The sequence below is a fragment of the Arvicanthis niloticus genome, chromosome 27, assembly GCF_011762505.2.
Source record: "Arvicanthis niloticus isolate mArvNil1 chromosome 27, mArvNil1.pat.X, whole genome shotgun sequence".
Lineage (NCBI taxonomy): Eukaryota > Metazoa > Chordata > Mammalia > Rodentia > Muridae > Arvicanthis > Arvicanthis niloticus.
This window is the reverse complement of record NC_133435.1, coordinates 27,339,734-27,365,555: the sequence shown is the minus strand read 5'-3', so window position 1 is coordinate 27,365,555 and position 25,822 is coordinate 27,339,734. Positions and strand designations below refer to the sequence as shown.

At 36.9% G+C, this 25,822-nt stretch overlaps 1 protein-coding gene across 9 annotated transcripts in view; it reads right to left on the bottom strand.

Moving 5' to 3' along the window:
• The window catches only part of Cnot6l (CCR4-NOT transcription complex subunit 6 like), a 138,123-nt gene that overhangs the window by 41,223 nt on the left and 71,078 nt on the right, over positions 1 to 25,822 (bottom strand). For 7 of the 9 annotated variants that reach the window (XM_076926456.1, XM_076926458.1, XM_076926453.1 and 4 more), the window contains 2 exons: positions 22,953 to 23,155; positions 13,252 to 20,379 (listed from right to left, as the gene is read on the bottom strand). In XM_076926456.1, the coding sequence (XP_076782571.1) occupies positions 20,167 to 20,379; positions 22,953 to 23,155 (416 nt within the window). In that variant the 3' untranslated portion in view covers positions 13,252 to 20,166. Of the gene's footprint in view, positions 1 to 13,251; positions 20,380 to 22,952; positions 23,156 to 25,822 lie in introns of those variants that run through there. The other 2 variants (XM_076926452.1, XM_076926457.1) reach the window with 1 other exon arrangement.

Below are 25,822 nucleotides of genomic sequence, written 5' to 3'. Positions count from 1 at the left end.
AGGGTTTTTGGGTGTTTTGTTTAGTTTACTTTTGTTTTGTTTTTGGTTGGTTAGGTGTGTTTTGTTGTTGTTGTTTTGTCAACTTAGTTCCCCATCTTCACTTTTATAAAAACCTTACCTGAACCATTTGTGGCAAGTATCTTAGGAGAGGATGCTTATTCTCCCAGAATCCACTTAGAAACTACAGCACTGTCTCTATCCCAATAGCAAGAATCTGATCACAACACTATCTAGACTTCAGAAAAGTGCATGGCCTGTTCCAATATGAGACCATAAACACATCAAAAGAGCTGCAGAACCTTCTACATTTGAAAAAATTTGGGGACCAAGTATTTTCTAAGACAGGTTGGAAGGATGAAGCAGATAAAAGATGGTTAATCTTACCTGGGAGTCAGAGTTTAACGTGCTAGCTCAGCAGCAGTCATGGTGTTAATCATGATTGGTTGATAAAGTAAGGACAAAAACATTTAGAGTGGGCAGAACTGGCCTGGTAAAGACAGAAATATGAGACATACATGTGATGACAAACTTTCTAGCACATAGTCTTAAAGTATATTTCTTAATTGAGACATATTTGTGATCTTTATGGGATATGATATGGGAATTTGATATATGTATAAATAATCAAGTGAGTGAAGTATTTCTTCCTTTTCAAACAATAATTTTTTTGTTTTTATGAATATATCTTAATTATAAATAATCGGTTTCATGCCGTGACCCGTACCGCCGCTCCGGTCTGAGGTTCAGGGTCTAGTGAGAGAGAGAGTGGGGATAAAGAGGAAGAGACGCGAAGAATGGAGACAAGACAGGGTGTCTGATCAAGTCTCGTTTATTGAAGGGAATTCTGAGCTATTTATAGGCTTTTGCCATGTGCCTTGTAGGCGCATGGATACCACGTGCCTTGCAGGTGTTGATATGACGTAAGCCTTACAGGCATCTATAGCGTGGACAGCACGTGCACCGCAATGCCTTGCAGACGTGGATAGCACGTGCGCCTTACAGGCATGTATGGCGTAGATAGCATGTGGACAGCACGTGAACCGCATGTCTTGCAGGCATGACTACCACATGCACCTTGCAGCTGGGGCCAGTAAACAGCAACACAAAATATGTGGGATATCAGAGTGTGCTTCAGCTGTTGTAGGCTATTGAAAACCAAATCTTTCGTCAGGGTATATGGTTCCAGATGGCTGCAAAGTTGATCTAGCCGCTTTCTACTAAAGTCGGCTCCCAACAGTTTCATATGGCATCTTCATATATATGATCATATTCACTCCCAATTCTTGTTCCCCTCTAACTCCCACTGATGTCCTACTTCTTTTTAATCAGTCTCCCTTCTACATTCATGTCATTGTGTGATCCAATGAATCCAATTAGGTTTGCTCATATGAAGAGGGTTATTTACAGGAAGATGGCAAACTCACCAGTGGCCACACCACTGAAGAAAATGTCGCTCCTTTGCCCAGCAAGAATTAACTGCCAACAGCTTCTTAGGATGTGTGGGGCCTAGTAAGCCCCTTCCCTACCCATGATGGATGGTTCAGAGTCCTAATGTTGTGGCAATAATCACAGCTGCTTTGTGGTGACCATGTCATGCCAAGAAGGCAACATCCCACAGCATTGGTTCTTACATTCCTCTGGTTCTTACATTCCTTTTGGGCCCTCTTCTATGGTGTTCCCAAACCTTGCAGAGGGTGATGAAGATATCTTATTTAGGTCTGATAATCAACACTTATTCTTAACATTTTGATTTGTTATGAGTCTATACTGTAATCAGTGACCACTGCAATGAGAAGTTTCTTGGAAGTCAACTGCAGCACTGATGTACAGGCATAAACACAAACATCCAGAAAGCCAACAGACCGCAGTCCTTTAATGTGTTAGAACTTTATACTCTGCAAGTCTTTTTGAAGTGCATCAGATATTGTTTTAGCCAAATGGTTACCCTACTGTAGTACAGAGGGAAAAGCAGAACAAATTACTGTTTTACTGTCTTGTATATTCCCTCCCCATTGTTCTACTAGTCTCTAGAAATCACTATTTCATTCCATGTTTTAAATGAAATTGATTTACTAGTTTCCATAAATGAATATAAGCATACCCTTGTGTATTTGTCTTATTTCATGTAGAATAATAACTTGCAGTTCCATTCACATTGCTGTAAATAATAAGGTATCATTTATTTTTGTGGCTGAATAATATTCTGTTGTGAATGTGTACTATAGTTTCTTTTTTGTTGTTTTGTTTTTTTTTGTTTTGTTTTGTTTTGTTTTGTTTTTCGAGACAGGGTTTCTCTGTGTAGCTCTGGCTGTCCTGGAACTCACTCTGTAGACCAGGCTAGCCTTAAACTCAGAAATCTGCCTGCCTCTGCCTCCCAAGAGCTGGGATTAAAGTCATGCGCCACCACCACCCGGCGGTACTATAGTTTCTTTATCCACACATCTGCCAATGGGCATCTAGGCAATTCTCAGTTATGTTTATTGTGAATATGCTTTAATAAGCGTGAAAATATATCCCTGAGATGCAAAAATTGATCAACATATGCAAATCAGTGAATTTAAACCACCATAAATAAAGACAAAAATCTTCTCAAGATCATCTCAAGAGATGCAGAAAAGCCTTTGACAAGATCCAACATACGTCAGATAAAAGTCTTAAGAGAATATAGGGCTAGAGGGAATATATGTCAACACAGTAAAAACTATATGTAAGAAATCCATAACTAGCATTATACTAAATGTAAATAAGCTTGAAGCAATTCAACTGAAGTCAGATTCTAAACAGAGGTATACACTATACCCTCCTTTTCAACACTGCTTGAAATACTAGCTAGAGCAATAAGACAAGAGAAGAAAGTTAAAGGTAAACAAATAATGAAAGAAGTCAAACTAGCCATATTTACAAATTATATATTGCTATACACTAGAGATCCTAAAAATTACCAAAAAAACTTGTAGAAGTGATAAACAAATTTAACAATGTGGTACGATACAGAATCAACTTGCACAATTAAATAGCTTTACTAGATACCAACAACAAAATACAGAGGAGGAGTTTATGGATATTCACAAGCGACTCAAAGAAAATAAAATATCTAGAAATAAGCCTAACCAAAGAAGGAACATCTACAGTGAAAATGTTAAAATTCTCAAGAAAGAGATAGAAGGAACTAGAAGATGGGAAGATATGTTCGTAGATTGGCAGAATTAACATTGTGAAAATGACCATTTGATTAAAGGTTATTTACAGTTTCATTGCAATCCCAAACAAAACTATCCTAAGATTCATATTAAACCACAAAAGTTGACAGAAATCCTGAGAAAGAAAACAAACAAACCGAAAAGCCAAAACAATGCTGGCAAGATTACAATTCCAGATCTTAAGATATATAACAAAGCCATAATGATAAAAGCAATATAATATTGGCACAAAACAGACATATAGACCAATGAAACAAAATTGAAGATCTAAACATGAGCACACATAACTTCATCCACATAATATTTGACAAAGATACTAAAAACATATGCTGGAAAAATGACAATAATGCATTATTAACAAATGGTGCTGAGAAAACTGGATATCCACATGCAGGAGACTGAAATTAGACCTGGGTTTATGACCTTGCACAAAGACTAACTCCAAATGGACCAAAGACCTAAACCTGAAGCCCAAAGCACTGAAACTGCTAGAAGAAAACATAGACAGTACCTACATGATATAGGGGTAAAAAAGGACTTCCTGAATAGGACTTCATTTGACCATGAATTAAGAACAACATGAAACTAAAAATCTTCTGCACAGCAAGAGAAACAGTGAACTGGAGAAAAGAAAGTCTATAGAATGGGAGAGAATCTTTGCCACCTACACAACTGACAGAAGTGGTTTAATATCAAGAATATACAAACAACTAATAAAAAGAAAAGGAGGAAGAGGAAAAAGAAGAACAACAGCAGCAGGAGGAAGGGGAAGGAAGGGAAGGAGTGGGAGAGGGAGGATGAAGAAGAAGAGGACCTACTTGAAAATTGTACTAGAATACAAATATTAAAAAAATATATATATATATATATTCATCATCTCCATCAATTAGGGAAATCAAAACAACTTTGCAATTTCATCTTACTATAGTCAGAATGGGAAAAACCAACAAAGCAGCCAACAACAAATGCTAGGGGATTAGGGGATGGGAGCCCTTATTCACTGTTGGTGGGATTGAAAACCAATGTAGTCACTATGGAAACCAATATGGAGAATTCTCAAAAAGCTAAAACTAAACCTACCATATTACCCACCTATAACTACTCCTAGCCATATGCTCAAAGGACCCCAGATATTTACTTGCTCAGCCATGTTCATTGCTATTCTATTCACAATAGTTAGGAAGTAGAAACAACCTAAATGTTCTTCAACTGATAAATGGATAATGAAAATGTGATGATATATATATGATATGTGATATATATATACATATATATATGTGTATATATATGTATACACACACACACACACACACACACACACTATGGAATACTGTTTAGTAGTAAAACTGAAATCATGAACTTTACAGATGAACAGATGGAACTCAAAAAGATCATACTGAGTGATGTAAGCCAGACCCAGAAAGACAAATATCACACTTTCACTCTTATTGGAGGCTCCTAACTCCAAATCCTCAAATATGGGTACATGGCTTAAAGGAACTACAGAAATCATGAAGATAAAACAGGACCACTGCCAGGACAGAGGAGAGCAATAGTAAGGAGGATGACAGCAGAGAAATGGGAAAGGGACAGTTCCCTGTCTCGAAAAACCAAATAAATAAATAAATAAATAAATAAATAAATATGCATTCTTAGGTTTTTTTGTTGTTTTGTTTGTTTGTTTTGAGACAGGGTTTCTCTGTGTAGTCCTGGCTATCCTGGAACTCACTCTGTAGACCAGGCTGGCCTCGAACTCAGAAATCCGCCTGCCTCTGCCTCCCAAGTGCTGGGATTAAAGGCGTGTGCCACCACCACCTGGCTCACATTCTTAGTTTTAATAAACATTTCTCAACTGGACTGACAGTGCTCCATCCTTGTAAAACTCCCAATATCAGACATAAGAAGTCCTCTTTGAGTTGTTGGCAATAGCAGTCTAAGAGACTCTCAAAACAAACAGCCTATTCCTGTTGTTCTAGATTACTCCCCAGAGATAAAAAGCAAGTCCCTACTGCTGAAGATACCGTGCTCATCAGAAACGGGGCCCAACGACTCCTGAACTGGAACTGAACCAAATTCTCCATCTCTGAGGACTAGCTATCATAGGACTAGAAGGGGCCATATAAGCTTCCAAAGGTGAGTGGAAACTGATAGTTCTACCAAGTTATAATGTTTATAAACTCTTATCATGGCCCAATAACCCTCTGGGTGCAGTAGTGGCACACATATCTTGGAGGTAATCAACAGCTCTTTAACACTTAACAAGAAGGTACTAAAAACCTACCTAACTAACCGGGGCTAGTGAAATCATGATCACTGGAGGAGAATCTACAATTATAATTCATTAAACCAGCATAATCCCTAACAACACTCTATAAACAATTGTCTTTCTACCCACAGATAAGGGTAATCTTCACTCCTCACCAAGAGATCTTCTTTTTGCAACAATGACCACTCCAGGAAACTACAGCCAATCAATACGCAGAGTTGTACAGCCTAGTACCAATCTACAAAGTACTCCCACACCTAAGGCTCCGGGAACATTTCAAAAGAGGAAACAAAAAAGAGTATAAGAGACAGAAAAGTCTCACAGGGACTTTGCTGTGAGATCATGTCTCCTAGTAACACCAGAAGCTACACCTGTTAAGTTTCCCCAATACGACTGCCCAAAAGTGAGCTAAACAAGGACACCAATGAAAATTCCCAACTGCACAGGGAAAAGGTCCCAGGGTCTCAACCCTGAACAAAGAACTGAAGGCAACTGAATAAGAATGGGAGGTAGAAGGTCTTGCTCAGGGAAGAACACACCAATTGGCTTCCCAATGCCTAACAAACAGCCCTGAAAACATACATATAATAACATTATATGAACTGAGCAGGTTATATTTAGGGATATATATCTACATATGAATATAAATGCATATATGTGTGTATATATATGTATGCATGCATGCAATAACAAATATTTGGGGGAAAAAGAGGCCATGAATTTGACAGAGACCAAGGAGAGGTATGTGGGACAGTTTGGAGGGAGGAAAGCTAAGGAAGAAACATAATTAAAATACAATCTCAAAAATTAACAAAAAATACATTAACATTTTTGCACATAAACATTAAGTGCATTAACATTTTTGCCATATTTTTATCTTTTAGATATATCCAGGAGACTGATGTAATACAATAGCTTTTAGGGTTTTTAAAAATTATTTATTTTATGTATATAAGTTCACCACTGCTCTCTTCAGACACACCAAAAGAGGGCATCAGACCCCACTGCTTTCATTGTGTCCCATAAATTTGGGTATGCTATGTCTTTGTTTTCATTGAATTCTAGAAAGTCTTTATTTCTTCCCTGAACAAGTTATCATTGAGTAGAGAATTGTTCAGTTTCCATGACTACATGGGCTTTCTATTGTTTGTTACTGAAGTCTAACCTTAGTCCATGGTGATCTGATAGGAAGCATGGTAGTATTTCAATCTTCTTGAATCTGTTGAGGCTTGTTTTGTGACCAACTATATGGTCAATTTTGGAGAAGGTACCATGAGGTGTTGAGAAAAAGGTATATTCTTTTGTTTTCTGGTGAAATATTTCAATGTCCTGTCCATTGGTAAGAGTGGGATGTTGGTCTCCCACTGTTATTTTGTAAGGGTCAGTGTGTGTTCTGGGCTTTAGTAATGTTTCTTTTATGAACAGTGGCGCAATTGCATTTAGGGTGTTGGCGCTTAGGATTGAGAGTTCCTCTTGGTGGATTTTTCTTTTGATGAGTATGAAGTGTCCCTCTCCATACTTTTTTGAAACCTTTTGGTTGAAAGTCTATTTTATTGGTTATTAGAATGGCAACTCTAGCTTGTTTCTTGGGACGATTTGCTTGGAAAACTTTTGTCCAGTCTTTTACTCTGAGGTAGTGTCTGTTTTTGTCACTGAGGTGTGTTTCTTGTATGCAGCAAAATGCTGGATCTTGTTTACGTATCCAGTCTGCTAACCTGTGTCTTTTTATTGGGGAGTTGTATCCATTGATGTTGACAAATATTAAACAGATCAGTTCCTGTTATTTTTGTTTCTGAAGGTGGTATTATGTGTGTATGTTTCCCCTTTTAGGTTTGTTGTGAAATATTTAATTTTTTGTGTGTTTTCTTGGGTGTAGTTACCCTCCTTGTATTGGAGATTTCGTTCCAGTATCCTCTGTAGGGCAGGGTAAGTAGAAAGATACTGTTTAAATTTGGTTTTGTTGTGGAATATCTTGGTTTCTCCATCTATGGTGATTGAGAGTTTTGCTGAGTATAGTATCCTGGGCTGGCATTTGTGTTCTCTTACAGTGTAGATGACATCTGTCAGGATCTTCTGGCTTTTAGAGTCTCTGCTGAGAAGTCTGGTGTAATTTTGAAAGGTCTGCCTTTATGTGTTACTTAGCCCTTTTCCCTTACAACTTTTAATATTATTAGTTTTGTGCATTTAGTATTTTGATTATGTGACAAGAGGATATTCTTTTCTGTTCCAATATAATTGGTGTTCTGTAGGATATGTGTACATTTATGGCCATCTCTTTTTTTAGGTTAGGAAAGTTTTCTTCTATGATTTTGTTGAAGATGTTTTCTAGTTCTTTGAGCTGTGATTCTTCACCCTCTTCTCTTCCTACTATTCTTACATTTAATCTTTTCATTGTGTCTTGAATTTCCTTGTTATTTTGTGTTAGGAGCTTTTACACTTTATATTTTCTTTGACTGATATGTCAATGTTTTCTATTGTATCTTCTAAACCTGAGATTCTCTCTTCTATCTCTTGTATTCTGTTGGTGATGCTTACATCTGTACCTCCTGATTCTGATCTTTTTCCTAAGTTTTCCATCTCCAGGGTTGCCTCCCTTTGTATCTATTTCCATTTTTAGTTTGTGCACCATTTTGTTCAATTCCTTTACCTGATTGATTTTACTTTCCTGAATTTTCTTAAGGGGCTTGTTTCCCCTTTAAGGGCTTCTGCTTAACTTTTTTCTGTTATTTCTTTAAGTGAGTTATTTATATCCTCCTCAAAGTTTTCTATTGTCTTCATGAAATGAGATTTTAGGACAGCATCATGAGTTTCAGGTGTGTTGGGGTATCCAGAGCTTGCTGTGATGAGACAGAGATAGGTTCTGATGGTATCAAAGTGTATTGGCTTCTGTTGCTGATGATCTTGTGCTTGCCTCTCACCATCTGGCTATCTCTGGTGTTAGCTGACCTTGGTGTCTCTGCTTGAAGCCTGCCTGATGTGTTCCTGGGTTACAGCAGATCTCTTGGGAGATATATGGCCCTATTTGCAGACCTTGAGGTATTGAGTGGGGCAGACACACAGATCTGCCCCAGTGGAGGTGCAGACCAGAGGGGACATAGGGTTCTCACACAGAGGGGAGAGGGTCCCGTATCCACTGGGCTCCTCAGGGGTCCCAGATGCTGCAGTTATTTGTGTGGGTCTGCTGCAGATCTCCTGGGAGACCTCTAGACTTGTGGCACTGAGGGAGAGGAGCAGATACACTGATCTGTCCTGGCACAGGTACAGACCAGAATGGGGATTTTTCTTGTTCTTTAGTGCCTCAGGTATCACTTCCAATCAGCTCTGGGTCTACTCTAAGATCAATCCCCATAGAGTTCTCCCTCTCTGCCACAGCCTCCTCTGGGAAGGTTCTTTCATGGTTCTATCTGCATGGTTCTAGGTAAATTCAACTTCTTAGATCTGATAACCCTCTCCCCAATTTCGTTTATTGCTTTAAGAAATGGTAATATCTTTCAAATGTTACTAATCTGTTTCTCTGCTTGAATGGCCTCCTTACCATGACTCCATTGATTATATTAATGTTGCCTTAAAGTGAGCACACCAGTGTGGTGATTTTAATGAGAATGGACCCCATAGACTTATGTATTTGAATGTTTGGTCTACAGTGGTCTACAGTTAGTGGAACTAGTTGAGGAGGACTAAGTGTGGCATCATCAAAGGTGAGCTCTGAGGTTTTAAAAACCCACATGACCTCCATTTCTCCCTCTCCCTTTTTCTCCAGCATCATGCCTGCCTAACCTGCACCATGTTTTCTGCCATGATGGTTATGGACTTCAACCCTCTGTAACTGTGAGCCCCCAAATTAAGTGCTTTCTTTTAAAAGTTGCTATGGTCAGTGTCTTATCACAGTACTTGACAACTAACTAAACAGATTTCGTCTTACATGCCAAGCATTATGGCTTTCTACAGTAAGTTGTTTTTATAATCCAAATATCAAGGACCTAGTATATGAAATTTCTTTCTCCTTGAGATGATGGGGTCTCCAAAAAAGAAATTTTTTAAAGATAGAAACTGACATCCAGAAAACTTTTATAATTCTCAGAATTAAATTTGTAGATGAAATGATACTGCCATCTAAGTCTTAAATGTTTAAATAGGGAGCTTTGAAGCCTTCACAATTGCCCAGTTGATACAAAGGAGCTAAATTTTAACTCCACTTTTTTGTCAGGCACTCGTAAGTGACCACCCTACTTGATCATGATCTTGAGCAAGACAGCTCTCCCTCCTTCCCTCAACTTCCTAAACTCCCAGAGGAAAGAATTGCTGTTTTAGTCTTGAAGAGAATCAAGACAGTATACTACAGAACTGCCTGAAGCTACTCAAGTCACTTGTGTATCCTTAGGTATCAAACATATTGTAGCAGCCAATATTATATTAAAGCATTAGAGCACTGCAGCTGAAGCATTAATGTAAGAGTTCTGCAGATTGCATGGCCCAATAATGAGGCCTCTTGACTATAGTTTGCATATGCTTCATGGTCCTGTTTCCTTCATTCACCCGTGCCTAAGATCAAAACTGTTTTATCTGGAAGATCAATTGGGTTACTTTGAGAATTGAATGTGAAAAGTGTCTGGTACACTGTAAGTTCTTTAAAAGTAAACTACATTTATATTCACCATTATCAACAAATAGGCAGTAGCATTATATATGATATACTTTTTAAAACATGGGGCTGTGCTTGGTTTCATTAAGAACTTTATCATATGCTGTTGTAATTGTGTCTATTCCCTTGATTTGCTTCAACAGAAAATTTAAATCCCCATTCACTCAAAATTAGAAAACTTAAAACTTTTGTATGTATAGGAGTTAATTTTTTTTTTGAAAAAAAAAAAAAAAAAAAAAGCAATCTTTGACCAATGGGGTACAAAACCCATTGTCTATCTTCCACATTACTCCTCAGGTTCCAGGTAGGTTCAAACCTCAGTTGCTTATAGGTGATTAGTTCCATAATCTGTGACTTTTTTCCCTTTCTTTTTTCTGTGACACTTTTGCACCCACCCTGGTTTCTTAAGATGACAAGCCAAAGAAAGCATGCTATCTGAAAAGATCTCTGAGGCTCTGTTATTTGTAGAAAGTTAAGCTAATATACTACCAGAAATAGCTGATAAATACTAAAGGCTCAAGATGGAATTCTTTTTTCACTTAAAAAAAATTTTATTGGATCTTTTATTTATATGAGATGTAACCCCTTCTCCCCCCCAACCAGGAATCCCCTATCCCATCTCCCCTCCTCCTGCTTCTATGAGGATATGCCCCCACCCACCCTTCCCACTCACCTCCCCACCCACGATCCCCCCACACTGAGGCGTCCAGCCTTCATTGGACCAAGAACTTCCTCATCTCATCAGTCTATCTGGTTGAAGACTGCAGATGATCTCAGTGGTGATGGGTTTGAAATGAACTGGAAAGTTTACTTGGGAAGCAGTAGCATTTAAACAGTAAAGGGCAGTGGAAAAGAAAAAAAAAAGGGGGGGGGGGCTGTCCAGTTTTCAAAGTTAACTTAAGATAGCTTTAGAAAACAACTCAAGAGGCTCATAGTAGTGAAAGTCAGAACACATAACAAAGGTAGTGTAAAAGGACTATTCCTGTAGGTATTATTTCAGCACAAACATTAAAGGATTAGATTCAGAAATCACACATTTAAAACACCCACAACAAATACTGCCTTCACTTTCAAGGTATTGCATGAAACTGTAAAATCTAAGATGTGAACATTTGGTTGTGCCAGGTGGGGAAATCTGAATGTCCTAACTATCCCTAACCCTCAAAGCATCCTCTCTTCCTAGAGAAAAGAAACCACTGCAAAAGTAACCTAAAACGGCTCACTGGTACCACGTTACTTGTTAGAGTTTTGATTTTCTTCATCTCCTCTCACCAAATTATAGCGACAGCAACATACAGTAGGAATAAAGGAATGTATTAATAGTATCTATTTCACAAGAAAATAGGTGACTCACCCAAGAAATTATAAGACTCACATTTTAGAAACTGAAGAAACATGTACAAGTGGACCTTTGTCAGTAGATGGCCCCAATAACTGCCTTAACTGATATGGTGGTCCTCCATGATGAATCAAGACCAAATGTTTTAGCAGAGTATCAGAGGCAGAACTAATACATCTTCTGAGGCGGGCTAACACTGGACAATGAACCCAAACTTCTCAGGGGTCAATTCCCCTTGAATGCTCAGCCTCACATCATCATTTTATTCTTTCTGTTGCTTCAACTACACTGTTCCATTTTCAGCAACCCCATCTCCCCTTCCTTTTCATCACTAGAGTAAGATACATGCATAAACATGGGTAGAGCAATGAACAGACACAGCTGAGTCAAGTAAATTCTCTTTTCTTATTCCTCATAAAGCATTTTTTTTTTAATTCCTCAGAGTTCTAGGAAGGTTTGTTGTGCTATTGCCCAAGAGATAAGCTCAAAACTGTCCCCACTGCTTTATTTCATTTTCCCTAATTCTCCTCAGGTCTCTATTCTAAGAACACTTACCACACCATAACCACTTCATTCAAAACTTTGTCTTGGTCTATTTTTTAGAGAATAGTTCAGATGCTGGAAAGATGGCTTAGTTGTTAAAGTGCCTGATATATAGAAACAAGGACTGAATCCCTAGCACATTCAACTAATCCATGAAGATTACTGCCTCAACTTTACCAATAAGCCTGTTTTGCCAGGGTCATAAAGTCTACAAGCATGCAGCAAATGCCTTCAATGTCCTACCTTAAGAGCATCTTCTTAATGAGGCAGACACTTGAAACCTGGACTTCAAGACCCACTTCACAAATGCTTTTTTAAAAAGACTTCTTAAAGGCTGTCCAACATAATGGCTTCTGTGAAGAACCTTGGGGTCACAAGCCCTTGTTTCAAACCCTTGTATCAAATTTGCCAAGAAAATAGGCACTAAGCGCTGTAGCCTAGGAATCGCTAGAGATGCCAACAACCTGTTCCAAGATAATCTATTCTTCCAAATACTAAGCTTGTTGGTCCAATTTCTTCTCTGAATGTGAATCATACATCTCAAAACCAGTTTTCAGCTGTCCACAGTTCTTTGAATTTCTAATTATTTTACTGTATGACCTCTCCTTGCCTTCTTTCCCAGATCCTAAGATTACCTTTATACTAACTAAAACATTTGAGTATCTTCTTGTGTCATAAAGAATACTTGAGAAATTATTTCTTGGAGTATAAGGAATCTATCATCTTTATATTCTCTGGAGCAGCTTGTTCATCAAAGACGTATAAATACTGAATGACGTTATTCTGGGCCTTCACAGATCTAACCTATCAAGCTTTTCAGTACTGTTTAATTCAGTCTGATGGTTGTTTAGACTAATGACACTAAGATCTGGCAGTTGCTTCCTATTTGTAGTACATTCCCAAAGCTCAGCAGGAGGCTTCTGTTCACCCCCAATCCAGGCCCAAGGATGAGAAGTTTCATCTCAGCATAAACTCCTATGTTCACTAAGACATCAAGGTAAAAATCTGCAAGATGGCACATCATAAACCATCTTATACATATTCAGAATGATATAAATCCCTTAGCTTGGATTTCTTCTGACAAAGCAGATCACATAACTGCAAAATGAATTCTATATGAAATTCTTAAGTAATTTTCAAACAAGAAAACAAAATAAAATGTTCACATTGTATGAACTTTTATGTAAATCACCTTGGTTTTTTAGTTTACAAGAGAAGTACCAACCCAAAGCATAAATAATCAAAATCCAAGACAATAGTATGCGGTTGCAAAATGGCCATTTATTGCCTACAGGGAAAGGAAAAGTGGGAGAGAAGGGGAAGAGTACACAGGTGCAAGGAAACAAGCAAATATTAGCCCTATACATCATGTGTGAGCAGTACCCAATCTCCAAAATGGAAAAAAAGTATTTTGTCATCTGACATAATAGTTAAGGTTCTTAAGCACCTCCCTTCTGAGCTGCCACAAGATTTAAAAGGCAGGACTGCTTTGTTTAGTCAATGTTCACATTAATGAAAAAGAATGCCACCACCCAACTGTGTTCATTTGCACACAAGTTTTCTACAGTGTCCACTATGAAAACATCTCAGCTGAGCAGTTCGGTCAAGATCCAGACCTTATCAACTGTTGAATAAATAGAAAAATAAAGCAGCTGGTGATTTAATCAGAGAGAATTAGAGTAGAACCATCTTCTCCAGAGATGACAAGAGTTAAATGTTTAGAATATCACAGAACCAGTCTATCAAACATTAATTAGTAATTAATTAGTAAGCTACAATTACATGGCACTTCATTAAATCCTCTAAGAAAAGAAGAAAGAGAAAAGCTTAGATTGTAAATGATTATCAGAACACAAGTTGATTTAGTGCTTGGCTTTTTCTTAGGGGAAAAATAAAAAATAAATACACAACCGAAAACAGTAGAATCTGCTTAGAATAGAATAGAAACCATCAAGCAAGTATTCATGGGGAATATTACTAAAATATCTCACTTAAGTTTTAGGATCATGTGCTTTGCTTTTAGACCACTGTATAGTTACAAAAACACTATATAGGCCACAGAATGACTCAAGTGTATGCAAAACAATAAATTAATTAACTTAATGCCAGGAAACAAAAATAAATAATCTCTTCCCTAATTAAATGGTTAAAAGTCCATGAACATACTTGGCACTTACAGAGTTGAAAACTAGATACAACTTAATCTCTGGTCAATATAATCAAACATCCTGGCCCTTGCAAAGAGAAGGGGTATGTAAATATATTTTTCTCTTTAAAAACAGAGAGAGAGAGAGAGAGAGAGGGAGAGAGAGAGAGAGAGAGAGAGAGAGAGAGAGAGAGAGAGAGAGAGAGAGAGAGAGAAAGGGCTACTCCACTTCAGATTACTTAAAGTGCTCCTATTGAACCCAACATACCTGTCAGCTTCTTTTGGATGAAAAGTACTGCTTGCATTTGGACAACTAACTGTACGAATGCCCGTAGTGCACTTCTGAGTGCTGCTGGTGTTTAAGAAATCTGCCACTCACAACACTGAACAGTTCCAGATCCAGTGTGCAGTAACAGCCATCTAAACCCCCCCTCTCTCAAAAGTCCGCAGAGCACCGCTCAAGAATTACACAGGTAAGGGAATATACTTTTAGCAAGTTAAGCACAGAGAAAGGACAGTAGTTTCTGAATAAAGAGCAACCCACACACTGCAACACTTACCGCATTAAAGTTGAAACAGTAAGCAGGACACTAAGTCTGTACCATAAGAAGCAGAGCCATTGTTTGGCACGCCAATACTGAGCCAATATTCTGAGTTCAAGTAACTACACACAAATTAAACAAATGTGGTACACAGAACAACTGCTAGCTAAGAAAGTGTGAGTACTCTGAAATAATGGGCAAGGATCATTTTTCAGAGGGCTGCTACCATGACTCCTATGCTTTTCCAAGGAACAGATAAACAGGGAAATCAAACAAATGCAGGGATCCTGCTGATGAAGATAACCAGTTAACAGGTGTCATTCTGAAAGGTGCACCATGCCACCATGCCACCATGCCACGCATCATGGCTTCTGATGGCACACTTCTAATTTCAGTTCAGTGCTATTAATTTTATAGGCTGCACCATAAAATCAACACTTAACAGGCATGCCCTTAATTCATATCCTTTGAAAATTAGCTTATCTTACTAAAAAGTACCTTCAGACTGTCCTTTGAATCCAAGAACAAATAAGTCTAACATAAACCAAGGTAACCAAACTTTTGCCAAAATTACTATATTAATAAAACTTTCCCTGGAATCTGCTTCTTCCTACAGGCCTTTTACCTGAGACATTTACATGAATGCATTTGATCAAAACAAGCATATATGCTCTTCCTTATCAACTTCCTGAGCAGGCTCCTGCCCTTCTGCTTCCCTTCCTGTTTTTTTTCTGTGACTCTTGCTCAGAACATAAGGATTTTCTTTTATCTCTTTAAACATTCAGGTGACAATGCTCTTGGCACCCTATTCTTAAACTTTGGTAAATAAGCAGGTTAAAGATGTACTAGCATTTACTTGTTTGAATTTTAAATTTGGGAATCATGGTGCATTTGCAGAAATTAAAATCTTCCAGAGCAATCATAAGCATAAATGTTCTCTTCTGTCTACAAATTCAAAGCTTCAGTTTAGGTTCCTGATTTAGAAAAATAAGTGTAATGTCTCTACCTAATTTATCTACTTCTAATACACAAAAGTCATACAAATAGGATACAAACCAAATGAAAGTCAGTAAACAAAATTTTAACACATTAGAAAGGTGTTACTTTGGGTTTTATGGGGGGAGAGAAAAAAACAACCTTACAAATATGACAGCTCACATTTCAGTCAAAATGTTTGTTACTTTGAACATGTGACATAGAATTCTTGCTTGCTACAGGGTCATTACTGAAATACAATTTGTTTTCTGTGACTGAAGCTATAAACAAGTTAGTATACTTTGTAAAACTATTAAAATATTTCAAAAACTCAAGAATATAAAAGATGAAATTTTAAATCAGTATTAGGCCAACATCGAATTTTAACACTAGAAAATTTAGCCTCGTGTTAGAAATGATGTTCTATGCTCCTTGCTCCTTGAAGGAACATACTCAATCTATTGTTCCTTTGCACTTTTCCTTCCCTTTGCTAGTTGCTGTTGAGTATACAGGTGGTATTTGTGATTTTTACGAATTCTTGGAAGTTTTAATAGAGACTTAAAATTTCACCTATTGACAAGACATGCTCAGGAGACAGAAATTTTAAACAGCACAATATTGTCCATGTTCTAGCTTTAATTGCCACGCCCTCAATTTTAACATAATCTGCCACAGATTCAAGTGATATGAGTCTTGGATAGATTTTAACTTTCTCCCTTCTCAGTGATTTATGATTTTAAGACAAAAAGAAAAAAAATGGGGAGGGGGATAAGTTTCATAATTCTACAAACTATAACGCTAAAACATAGTGGCTTTTAAAGTACATTCACACAGGATGCTTATTAGTAAAATTAAATATCTGCCTATGAATACCAGAAATGAAATTTGGAAAGAAAGAGATTAGAACAAGGCAAATGGGAGGGGGTGGGGAAGCTGGTCTCAGAACCCATTGTGCCATACCTGACTTTTAACATGTGATATTCAAATGAATGTTCACACGCCTTACATCAAATAAATCAAACAAAAATATTCAGCTATGTTGTACAAAATTTTTTTACATAAAACATCATAAATCTTGAACAGATTTACTGTATCTGAATTCTAAAAAGTTGCCTATAGAATGGTGCTGGGATTCTGTTCTCTGCTTGCTTTTAGGCAGTGCTGTTGCTTAAAAGTTGACACCAGGCACAATATTGTAAAACAAAGTCAACAAGCAAGGAGCAGTAAGTGATTTGAGCCTTTTCCAGATGTCAGTCCTGAGGATGCTGCAATATTCCCCATCAAAGTGTGTAAAGCTATGAGGATGCTGATGCTTGACAGTGGGTGACTTGACATGCACTTGTATTACTTTTATAATGGCAAACAGTGCAGTTTCCCCTTCTTCAAACAACACCATTTTAATAAAATTAACACTCCAGTTCTTGAGACAATTACCAGAAATCATATTTAACATTTAAAAAAATACATAGCACAATCTAAAAATGCCCAAAATTTTTCTTATTAGATAAAATATGCAGCAGCCCAAAGGCATAAAGCTTATTAACTTATTCTGATAACTAAAAGTATATGAGCATATATATTTCACTTTATTGAATATATACCATGTCATTCACCTTGTCCTTTGGGCTTCTCACTGCCAAAATTCCAAATGGCATGCATTTAACAAGACAATGCTGAGGACAGCAGCATTTCTGAGCATCTGAACTGGCAGCTCAAAACAAGATACCACTCCTTTTACAAAGGGAACAAGGGGAGACAGTGTGTGAAATTTGGGCAAGAGGCTAAAGGGAAACCGTGCACATGAAATTTGGGATACCATGCCCTAGGTGTGTGCCACCCAAAACAAAACACAATCACCTACTTCAACAGAGCTACTACCAACAGTTACGAAAACCACATTAAAATACACAGGATAATGAATGGTTTGAAAGAGTGCATTTGGAAGCAGAGAGACCCAATTACACACCTTCTTGCAACAGAGTGCCTCAATCATACACAAAATAAACTTAAGCTGTTTACAATGTTTCCCAATTTTTTTTATTTTCCCCTCTACATTTAACTATTAAAAAAGATCTGTATTAATAAATGGGCTCCTCTGTGGTTCATATACAATCATAAGTGAACTTTAAATTTCATTTTATACAAACATCTCAAAAATATTGGGAGTGAAGTATGGTAGGAAATATTGCTCACATTGCTAATTAACATGCGTCTATGAAAGAAGAATGTTCTGTTAGTGCATATACCTCCAGAGCAGAAAACCCACCCGAAACAAAAGACCTAAAACTAAACATACAGTAGCTGACTACAGAAAAAGGTAATGTCCACAAAGTTAAGTTTTTCATGCTATTCTACTTTCCAGCACTATGCTTCAGGTAATCAATCTGCATGGCTAGATATTGGATGCTTGAGGTATATGAGAAGGGATACCTGAACACTGAGGAAAATCTGTCATCAAGGGGTTGGTTTGTTTGTTTATTCAGGTACTTTAACATTTTTAAAAGAATATTTTATTTACATCAAACTTTGCTGAACTACAATGACATTCCAATTACAATAGATGACAACGCCTCTGTCACTAGGCACTTTTAAAAGGGAGTTTAGGCTTTACAGAGCTCTTCTGGATGCAATCCTGTGTGATATTACATCACCCCACCACCCTCATCCCACTAAAATTACCCTTCGGGAAATTTTCTTTTATATAGCCTGATCAGTAAACTATGGAAGAAATTAGTATAAAATGACCACAGGAAATGTATCATTTAAGACTAATAAAACAGCCTAAGATGTCAGGTTTGAAAGAGGAGACAATTTGTATATATTTAAAACTAATTAAATAATTTAAATTTGACTTGTACTTTATATATTAGTGAGACACAAATATAGGCTATTTTCTTTTAAAATTTCATCACATAATGGAAAATTTCTTATTTATTAAAAATATCACATTTTGATACTAGAAACAGTAAAGTGCATGAAAAGTTTAAAATATAAATTTCAGAAAACTCTTATAGCAGCAAAAAAGCAGAATAAAGAAAAACTTAAAAACACAGACACAACCTTTTCCAATGTTACTGTGCCATAATTAACATTTTCTAATTTTGCCCACTAATTTTCTCCCCACAAAATGGTGTTTATGCTCTCTGCCTCTTAAGTAAGATTTTCAAGTGGCACCTCCTGGCCAACAACAACAAATGGGGGGGGGGGGTTCCCAATACATCTAGAGGCATCAAACTTTGGGAATAAAACAGTAGCTTAATTCAAATCTAGACAGTATGGCAACAAAGATTAAAAGCATATGATGGCCATTTGGCAGCTAGAGTCAGAAAAAAATGATCTGAGGTTTTCAGTTACTTCCCCAAATCTGTCCTTTCCTCAAAATCCTCTCTACTGTTACCTTAAAATGAAATAAAAAAAATAAAACAACAAACAGCCGCTCTACTTACTTTGGAAAACACGTATTCTATTATCTGTCTTTCCCTTTCTGAAACTCTGACCAGGGGCTTTTCATTCAACATTTTTCTTTAAATGTTAAACTGTAGTGGTAAAGATATAGATCATATTTTTTCCAGTACAGCCGGACAGAAAAAAAAAAAAAAAATGTGGGCATGAAAATGAAAAATACAAGACACTAATTTTGTGGGCATCCTAAAAATACCAAATTTAACTTTCAAAATGTATGGCAGTATTATCTGCTATTTCCTTATAGATGAACTGGAAACACGGGCTTAGAGTTAATACTTCTAAAAAGATTAGGACTAATAGGCAGACAAAAAAAGAGAAAATAGGAAGGGAGGGGAGGGGAAGGGAGGGGAGGGGAAGGGAGGGAAGGGGAGAGAGGAGAGGAGAGAAGAGTTCCTCAAAACCAGCATTTGGCCAACAAATTGTCACAAATTATGCTTGATTTTAAAGCATGTTATGTAATTATCTTTCATATCTCAAATTGTCTTGTTATGGCTAGTGGCTATACCATATTTAATGTACAAATCAAGCAAATTTAAGTGCTTTGTTAATGTGCAATGACTTGAGGGCCAAAAATCAGCTTGTTATGAAAGAAAACAGAAACTCAAAAGTTTTTCCTATAAGGCATACCATCATTCAATTGAAAATCTTGTATTTGGAGTTTTTAAAAATCACCTTTTACAAAAATGATTGGCTTATATGAAAACATTCAGAAGAATGTATTTATTTTTAGAGAACAACATTGGTGTGGGGTCTCAAATTAGTGATTTATCACCTGTGAATGTTGGCTCCTAATATAATAGGAAAATAAATTCAATTTTAAAGTATATTAATATTTTGGATAGAGACAGACAGTAATACTTTGGTTCCAGCCCTAGTGCCAAATGATATCAGTATGCACAAAAATATACAAAGTCTTAGAGCAAACACATAGTGAAAGGAACCTGAAGAAGCAGCGTTAAAGATGGCCATACTTCACTCCTACATACTTTGATTTACAACTGTACAGGTCCATAGCAACACATCCCCGTCTCTGCGGGGCTGGACTCCACTACCTCCGATTAGGCAAGTGAACACCATTGACAAGAGGCAGGAGTGGAGGGTGGAGTTCAAGTTGTGTTAACAGTGAGAAGTGGTCTGAAGGGATGTGAGGGTGTGGACACCCAGTGATGTTGTTCTCAACCAGCCATTGAGGATCTAAAGGCCCCAGGACACCAAGCACGTTCATATGAGTCTTGGAATAGAAAATGTAGTCAATCACACCCTGGAAAGAGATTAGGGATAACAAAAAGGGGGGGGGAAATATGTTTAAAAAGAGAACTCCATGAAGAGAACAATTCTTACTTTGGAAAAACTAAATAACTAAGAAACCTGTATTCCTGGTACCTATCATCCCGACTGTAGATTCAACAAGGCTCTAATTTTTGATGGGTTATTATGTGAATACATGTGGCTCAATAGAGAAACACAGCATCTTGTTGCATCATAAAGTTTTACATTTGTACATAAATTATAAAAACAAAAATGATAAACACAAATTTATGTCGAGGCACCTCTAGAACAGACTTTCTTGGTTTAGTAAAGTCTAACATACTATACAGTTAACTGTCTAAATTTGCTTAGCTTAAAATACTCATTTCTATAAGTTCTGGACTGAAGCAAAGTATCAAGTAGCAGGAGACATGCACATGCAGACACATATTTGTATATATAACACCTGTTCTATTTCCCAGAGCTAGGTGATTTAATTCATGTCATTAGTAAATGGCAAAACAAATGTGCCTTCACTGTCCCAAGACACATAGATGTCAATTAACCTATTATTCACCTATAGTAAAGAGCCCACACTCATGCAGAATGAAGTATTTCTACACGTGAAATTCATTCATTTATTCATTTACTATAACAAGGCCTTGCTACATGACCTAGCTAGGACTGACTTCAAGACCCTCACCCTATCACATGCTGAAATTACAGGTATGTGCTACAACAGCTGATGCATTGACGATGTTAAAGAAACATCTTAAAATGATTTTAGACCAGTTCAGAAGATCAAGGTAAATGGCTTAGACTAATATGCCAAATTTTGATTTATTTTATTTTATTTTATTATTTTATAGTTTACGAACAAGTTAAAAAGTAAGATTCTAAAATGTATGGAAAAAGTATATTTTCTTTTAACCTACCTACTCATATACTAAGACAATGATAACAGCTAATTACTGAACACTTATTTTGGGAAACTTTTATTAGTTCTTCCGAGATATGTTTGCAATTATGTTATATATTGTAATTATAAACACAAGATTTAAACTATATATCACTGAGTACAGAAGTATTTCTTTCAACTCCTGCAAAAACAGTACTGTACTAGAGCTGGTGGATTTCCAACTTTAACAATGCCTTTCGCAACAATGTGAACAAAAGTATCACATTAGACTGGAAAAGTACATAATCCATAGAAAACATTACAAATCAAGGCTTATTTACCCCAGAAAGCTAGTTCTTAAATATTTAACTGCACAGTACCATGTATGAGTGATCAAAACAAAGCAAGCTATCAATGAATAGATTTGTGTACTAGATAGAACTATATAAAATTCTAAGCAGTTTTTGTCTCATTTCTATGAAAGCTGACCAATATCAACATACAGATCTTTCTTGCTCCTTTTTTGGTTTCCAAAGGAGTAAACAAACATCAAAAAATGAAAAAAGGAGGCTGGGCATGGTGGTACAAACCTTTAACCTTTAATCCCAGCACACAGGAGGCAAAGGCAGGTATATTTCAAGCCAGCCTGGTCTACAGTCAGTTCCAGGCCAGCCAGGGCTACACAGGGAAACCCAGTCTCAAAATATAAAACAAAGCAAAAAAGGAAAAAGGTTACTGAAATTGTAAATGGGCCTATTTAATATTTTCCTTTTGTATTATACTATAAATTCTCCATGCTTTGTATACTAAACAATTTTCTATATCTATATATGTATTTTTAGGACAGAACAAAATGTACAACTCATTCTGAAAATGACAGAAAGCCAAATAGAAGAGAAGAGCTACAAGTAGACAAAATGATCTGGAAACGCACAAAAGGGGAATAACCACCATGAGCCGTTGCCGTCTGTTTATCAAGGAGTACCTTATCCTGAACGTGAGCAGCAGGCTCCTGTTTTTAAGACTTCCTTTTAAAACTTGGAAGTTTCCATGGATGACCTGGGAATATACTAATACAACTACAGAGATAAGACTGACATTAAGTACAACCTATAACTCTACCCCTACAAGAAACTTTGGAAATTGTTAGGTAAATAAGCTATTCAAAGAAAACTTTGACAGAATAGCATATAAGTTCATTCCAGGGAAGCTTAGTCATATCAGGTGCTTAAATTCTTGCTAAGCACAGGTGGTAATAAACAGATGAAGATTAACTGAATTTCAACAGTGCCTGATACATAGTAAAAATATGAGCTATTATCACTATTATCTAAAATGTGAACAAATAAAAGTTTAAAAAGAATTTAAATGACATTAGTTATGATCATGAAACCCAACAAAATTCCTTGTTTAGTTGTATATTTAAGCCAGACTGGTTTTTGTTTGTCTGCTTGCCTGTTTTTTAATCAGTGCTAATTTTTCTTTTGTATTTTATCTATGAGTATTTTGCCTGCATGTACATCTGTGAAACATCTGTGTACCTGATGCTGGCAGAGGCCAGAGCTCTGCAAGTTCTTTAGCAAATCTTCCAGGTGTGTGCCACTACAACCAGCAGCCCTGAAAACTCTTAATCATAAGGGTTTATACTTTTTTATAGTTCAGATGCTTGTCCAGAGACTGCTACTTACTTTGAAATCAAAGGTGTAATTGGTATAAGGCATCAAGTTATTTTCATAGGCGCTCTTAAGTTGGAAGCCATGTGTGATTCTCCCTTCTGAGCTTCCATTCTTTCCACTACAGCTGAAGTTCATAAGACACTCATTGTACCTTAGTTCCTTGAAGTCTTTATGGTTGTCAGCTACTCCTCCATTGCTTAAATATTCCACAACACCTAGCAGAACAAAGAAAGAACACTACCCTTTAATGTTTAGGGCACAGCTGTATTATTAAATCATATTCTACAGACACACCAGGGTTAGAGTTTGCTTAAATCCTATAAAACTCTAGGCTGGGCTTGGTGGTGTATATCTTTAATCCTAATACCCAAGAAGCAGAAAGGCAGGCTGTTTTCTCTGAGGTCCAGGACAGCTTGGTCTACACAGGAAGCTCTAGGCAAGCCAGAGCTGTGTAATGAGATCTCATCTCTAAAACAAAACAAACAAACAAAAAAATGTGTTCTTGTTCCTGGTATTTAAATTCTTAAACACTAGCAATTTTATGTAACTTAACCTCACTAAAAGGCATTTGCTTACTTCAGAACAAAGTGTCAGCATCACGAGGACTACTGTCACCCTTAGTAGTTCTTTAGGTTGAGATGACTTCTAGAATCTAGACAGCATTCATCAGAAAGGTCTTCATCTTCAGTACTTTGGAAATACTACTTTAAACTACTATGTCTTTAGCAGTACTCAAAATAGTCAATCAACAACATAGGAAAATATACAAAGAACACTTAATAAAACATTATTTGCAATAAAAACAGGTTTTTCATCCGCAATAATGCAATGTCCAAGGTTAGCTAAGAAAATTATTATTTATTTTTTAATTATTATTTTACTATTTTATGTATACGAGTGTTTTAGTTGCAAGTTTGTCTCCAGAGGCCAGAAGAGGATATCAAGTTCCCTGGAATTAGAATTACTGATTACTGATTACTGATGGTTGTGAGCCACCATGTGGGTGCTAGGAATCAAACCACATCCCTCTGGGAGAACAGCTAGTGCTCTTAACCACTGAGCCATCTCTCCAACCCCTCATTTACTTTGAGTTAACGTAAGTCTCAGTCTGACACCTATGAAAAACACTTTATGTCCAAGTAACATTATATGCCAGAGACCAAAAATATTAGATGTGTATCAAAAGTTGAAAGTATCAGCTTCAAAATATTTCCACCAAATCAGCAAACAAAAGCCTCCCACCCCTTTTGTAATTACTTCACAATAATGTTAAATTCATTTATTAATGATTAAGGATGACAATAATATGAATATGAAGTAAAATGAGTATCAGTGTCATGAATAACTCAAAAGGAACCACAATTTATCTAGCATTTATGATATGCTAGGCATACAAATAATTTATTGAGTCCAATAATACACTTATCCCCTTATCCATAATGAATAACACGTATAGCTGCTAAGAAACAGAATCAGGGTCCTACCCTGACAGTCTGACTTGAGCCAGTGAGCTATGCTATGGTAACAGTGATATTAATAGTTATCATAAATAGTTTCAGGAAATCATGTGAAATAATAAAAGAAAAACTTGTACTTTTAGAGAAAAATAATTATTTTCTGTAAGAACTAAGAAAGAGGGATGTGGGCTGGAGAGACAACTCAGTCAGTAAACTACCATGGAAGCATGACCATGAGTCAAAGCTTCAGAACCAGTGAAAAAAGAGCTGATTGTGATGGAGAGCTCTTGTAACACCCGCACTGGGGGTGTACAGGCAGACAATCCCTGGGGCTCACTGGCCAACTAGGTAGGCCTAACCTACTTGGTCATCCCTAGGCTGGCAGGAACCCAGTCTGACAAACAAGGAACGACACCCGAGCAACGCACAAGGCTGATTTCTGTTGAGTGGTTGAGCATACATGCATACACATACACATGGGAGGTTGGGAGGGGCAAACTGGCCTAAGGTTTTTGCAAATATTTGCAAAAATATCATTTACTTACTATGAACAAGATATTTTCTAAATTTGGTGACTATTTACAATTTCCAAATATGGGTATTTAAGTTATTTTATATTTGCTACTGACTATTTTGATTTGTCTAATGATGGCTAGGAATGCTTGCCTAACTAACATGCAATAAGCTTGGATTTGATACCTAGTAAGGTAAGTATTAAACAGCTTAATAATAATATGGAATATGTTTTGTCAATAGTACAGATGTATACTCTTTTGTTTTGCATTTGAAATTCAGGATCTAAAATGGACAACTGAGTTTTACAAAGATGATATCCAGGCATAAAATAGTCCAGTGGTGTGATATACCACCTTGCTGGAATTCTGATCATTCTTCTATACCTAGTAGTAAGTACAGAAAGGTCATGAAGAACCTGCCATTATTGAGAGACAGCTATCTGTGATGAATACTCTCTAAAGAGTATCTATCTTTACTGAACTCTGTGCCTCAGGAGGTTGATCTCTCATTGATGCAAGCATTTTCCTAGCCCTAGAACTTCTAGCTGGACTTGGTTAATGGGCAGCCTTGGCAGAAGAGTGAGAGCAGAGTGTGAGAGAGGACAATCTCCTCCCCAACCTCCCTTATTATAATTTGGCAGGCACTGACTGTACCATTCAATTCCAAGCCATCACGTCAATTACTGACCCTCACCTATAACTATATTTACAAGGTCTGAGGACAGCTCCCACCATTTTTCCAGTTAAGAGCAAGAGTAGGAGTTATTAAAGTACAAAAGCATTCATTGTTTTGTTTTACTTAAGCCCAAACCCTCCTTTGGAAGCAGTTTCCTTATTAATTTTTTTTCAATTAGTCACTGTCTCATCTCTCAACTTCCAACTGGCATGTTCCTTAATTTAGAAGAGCCCT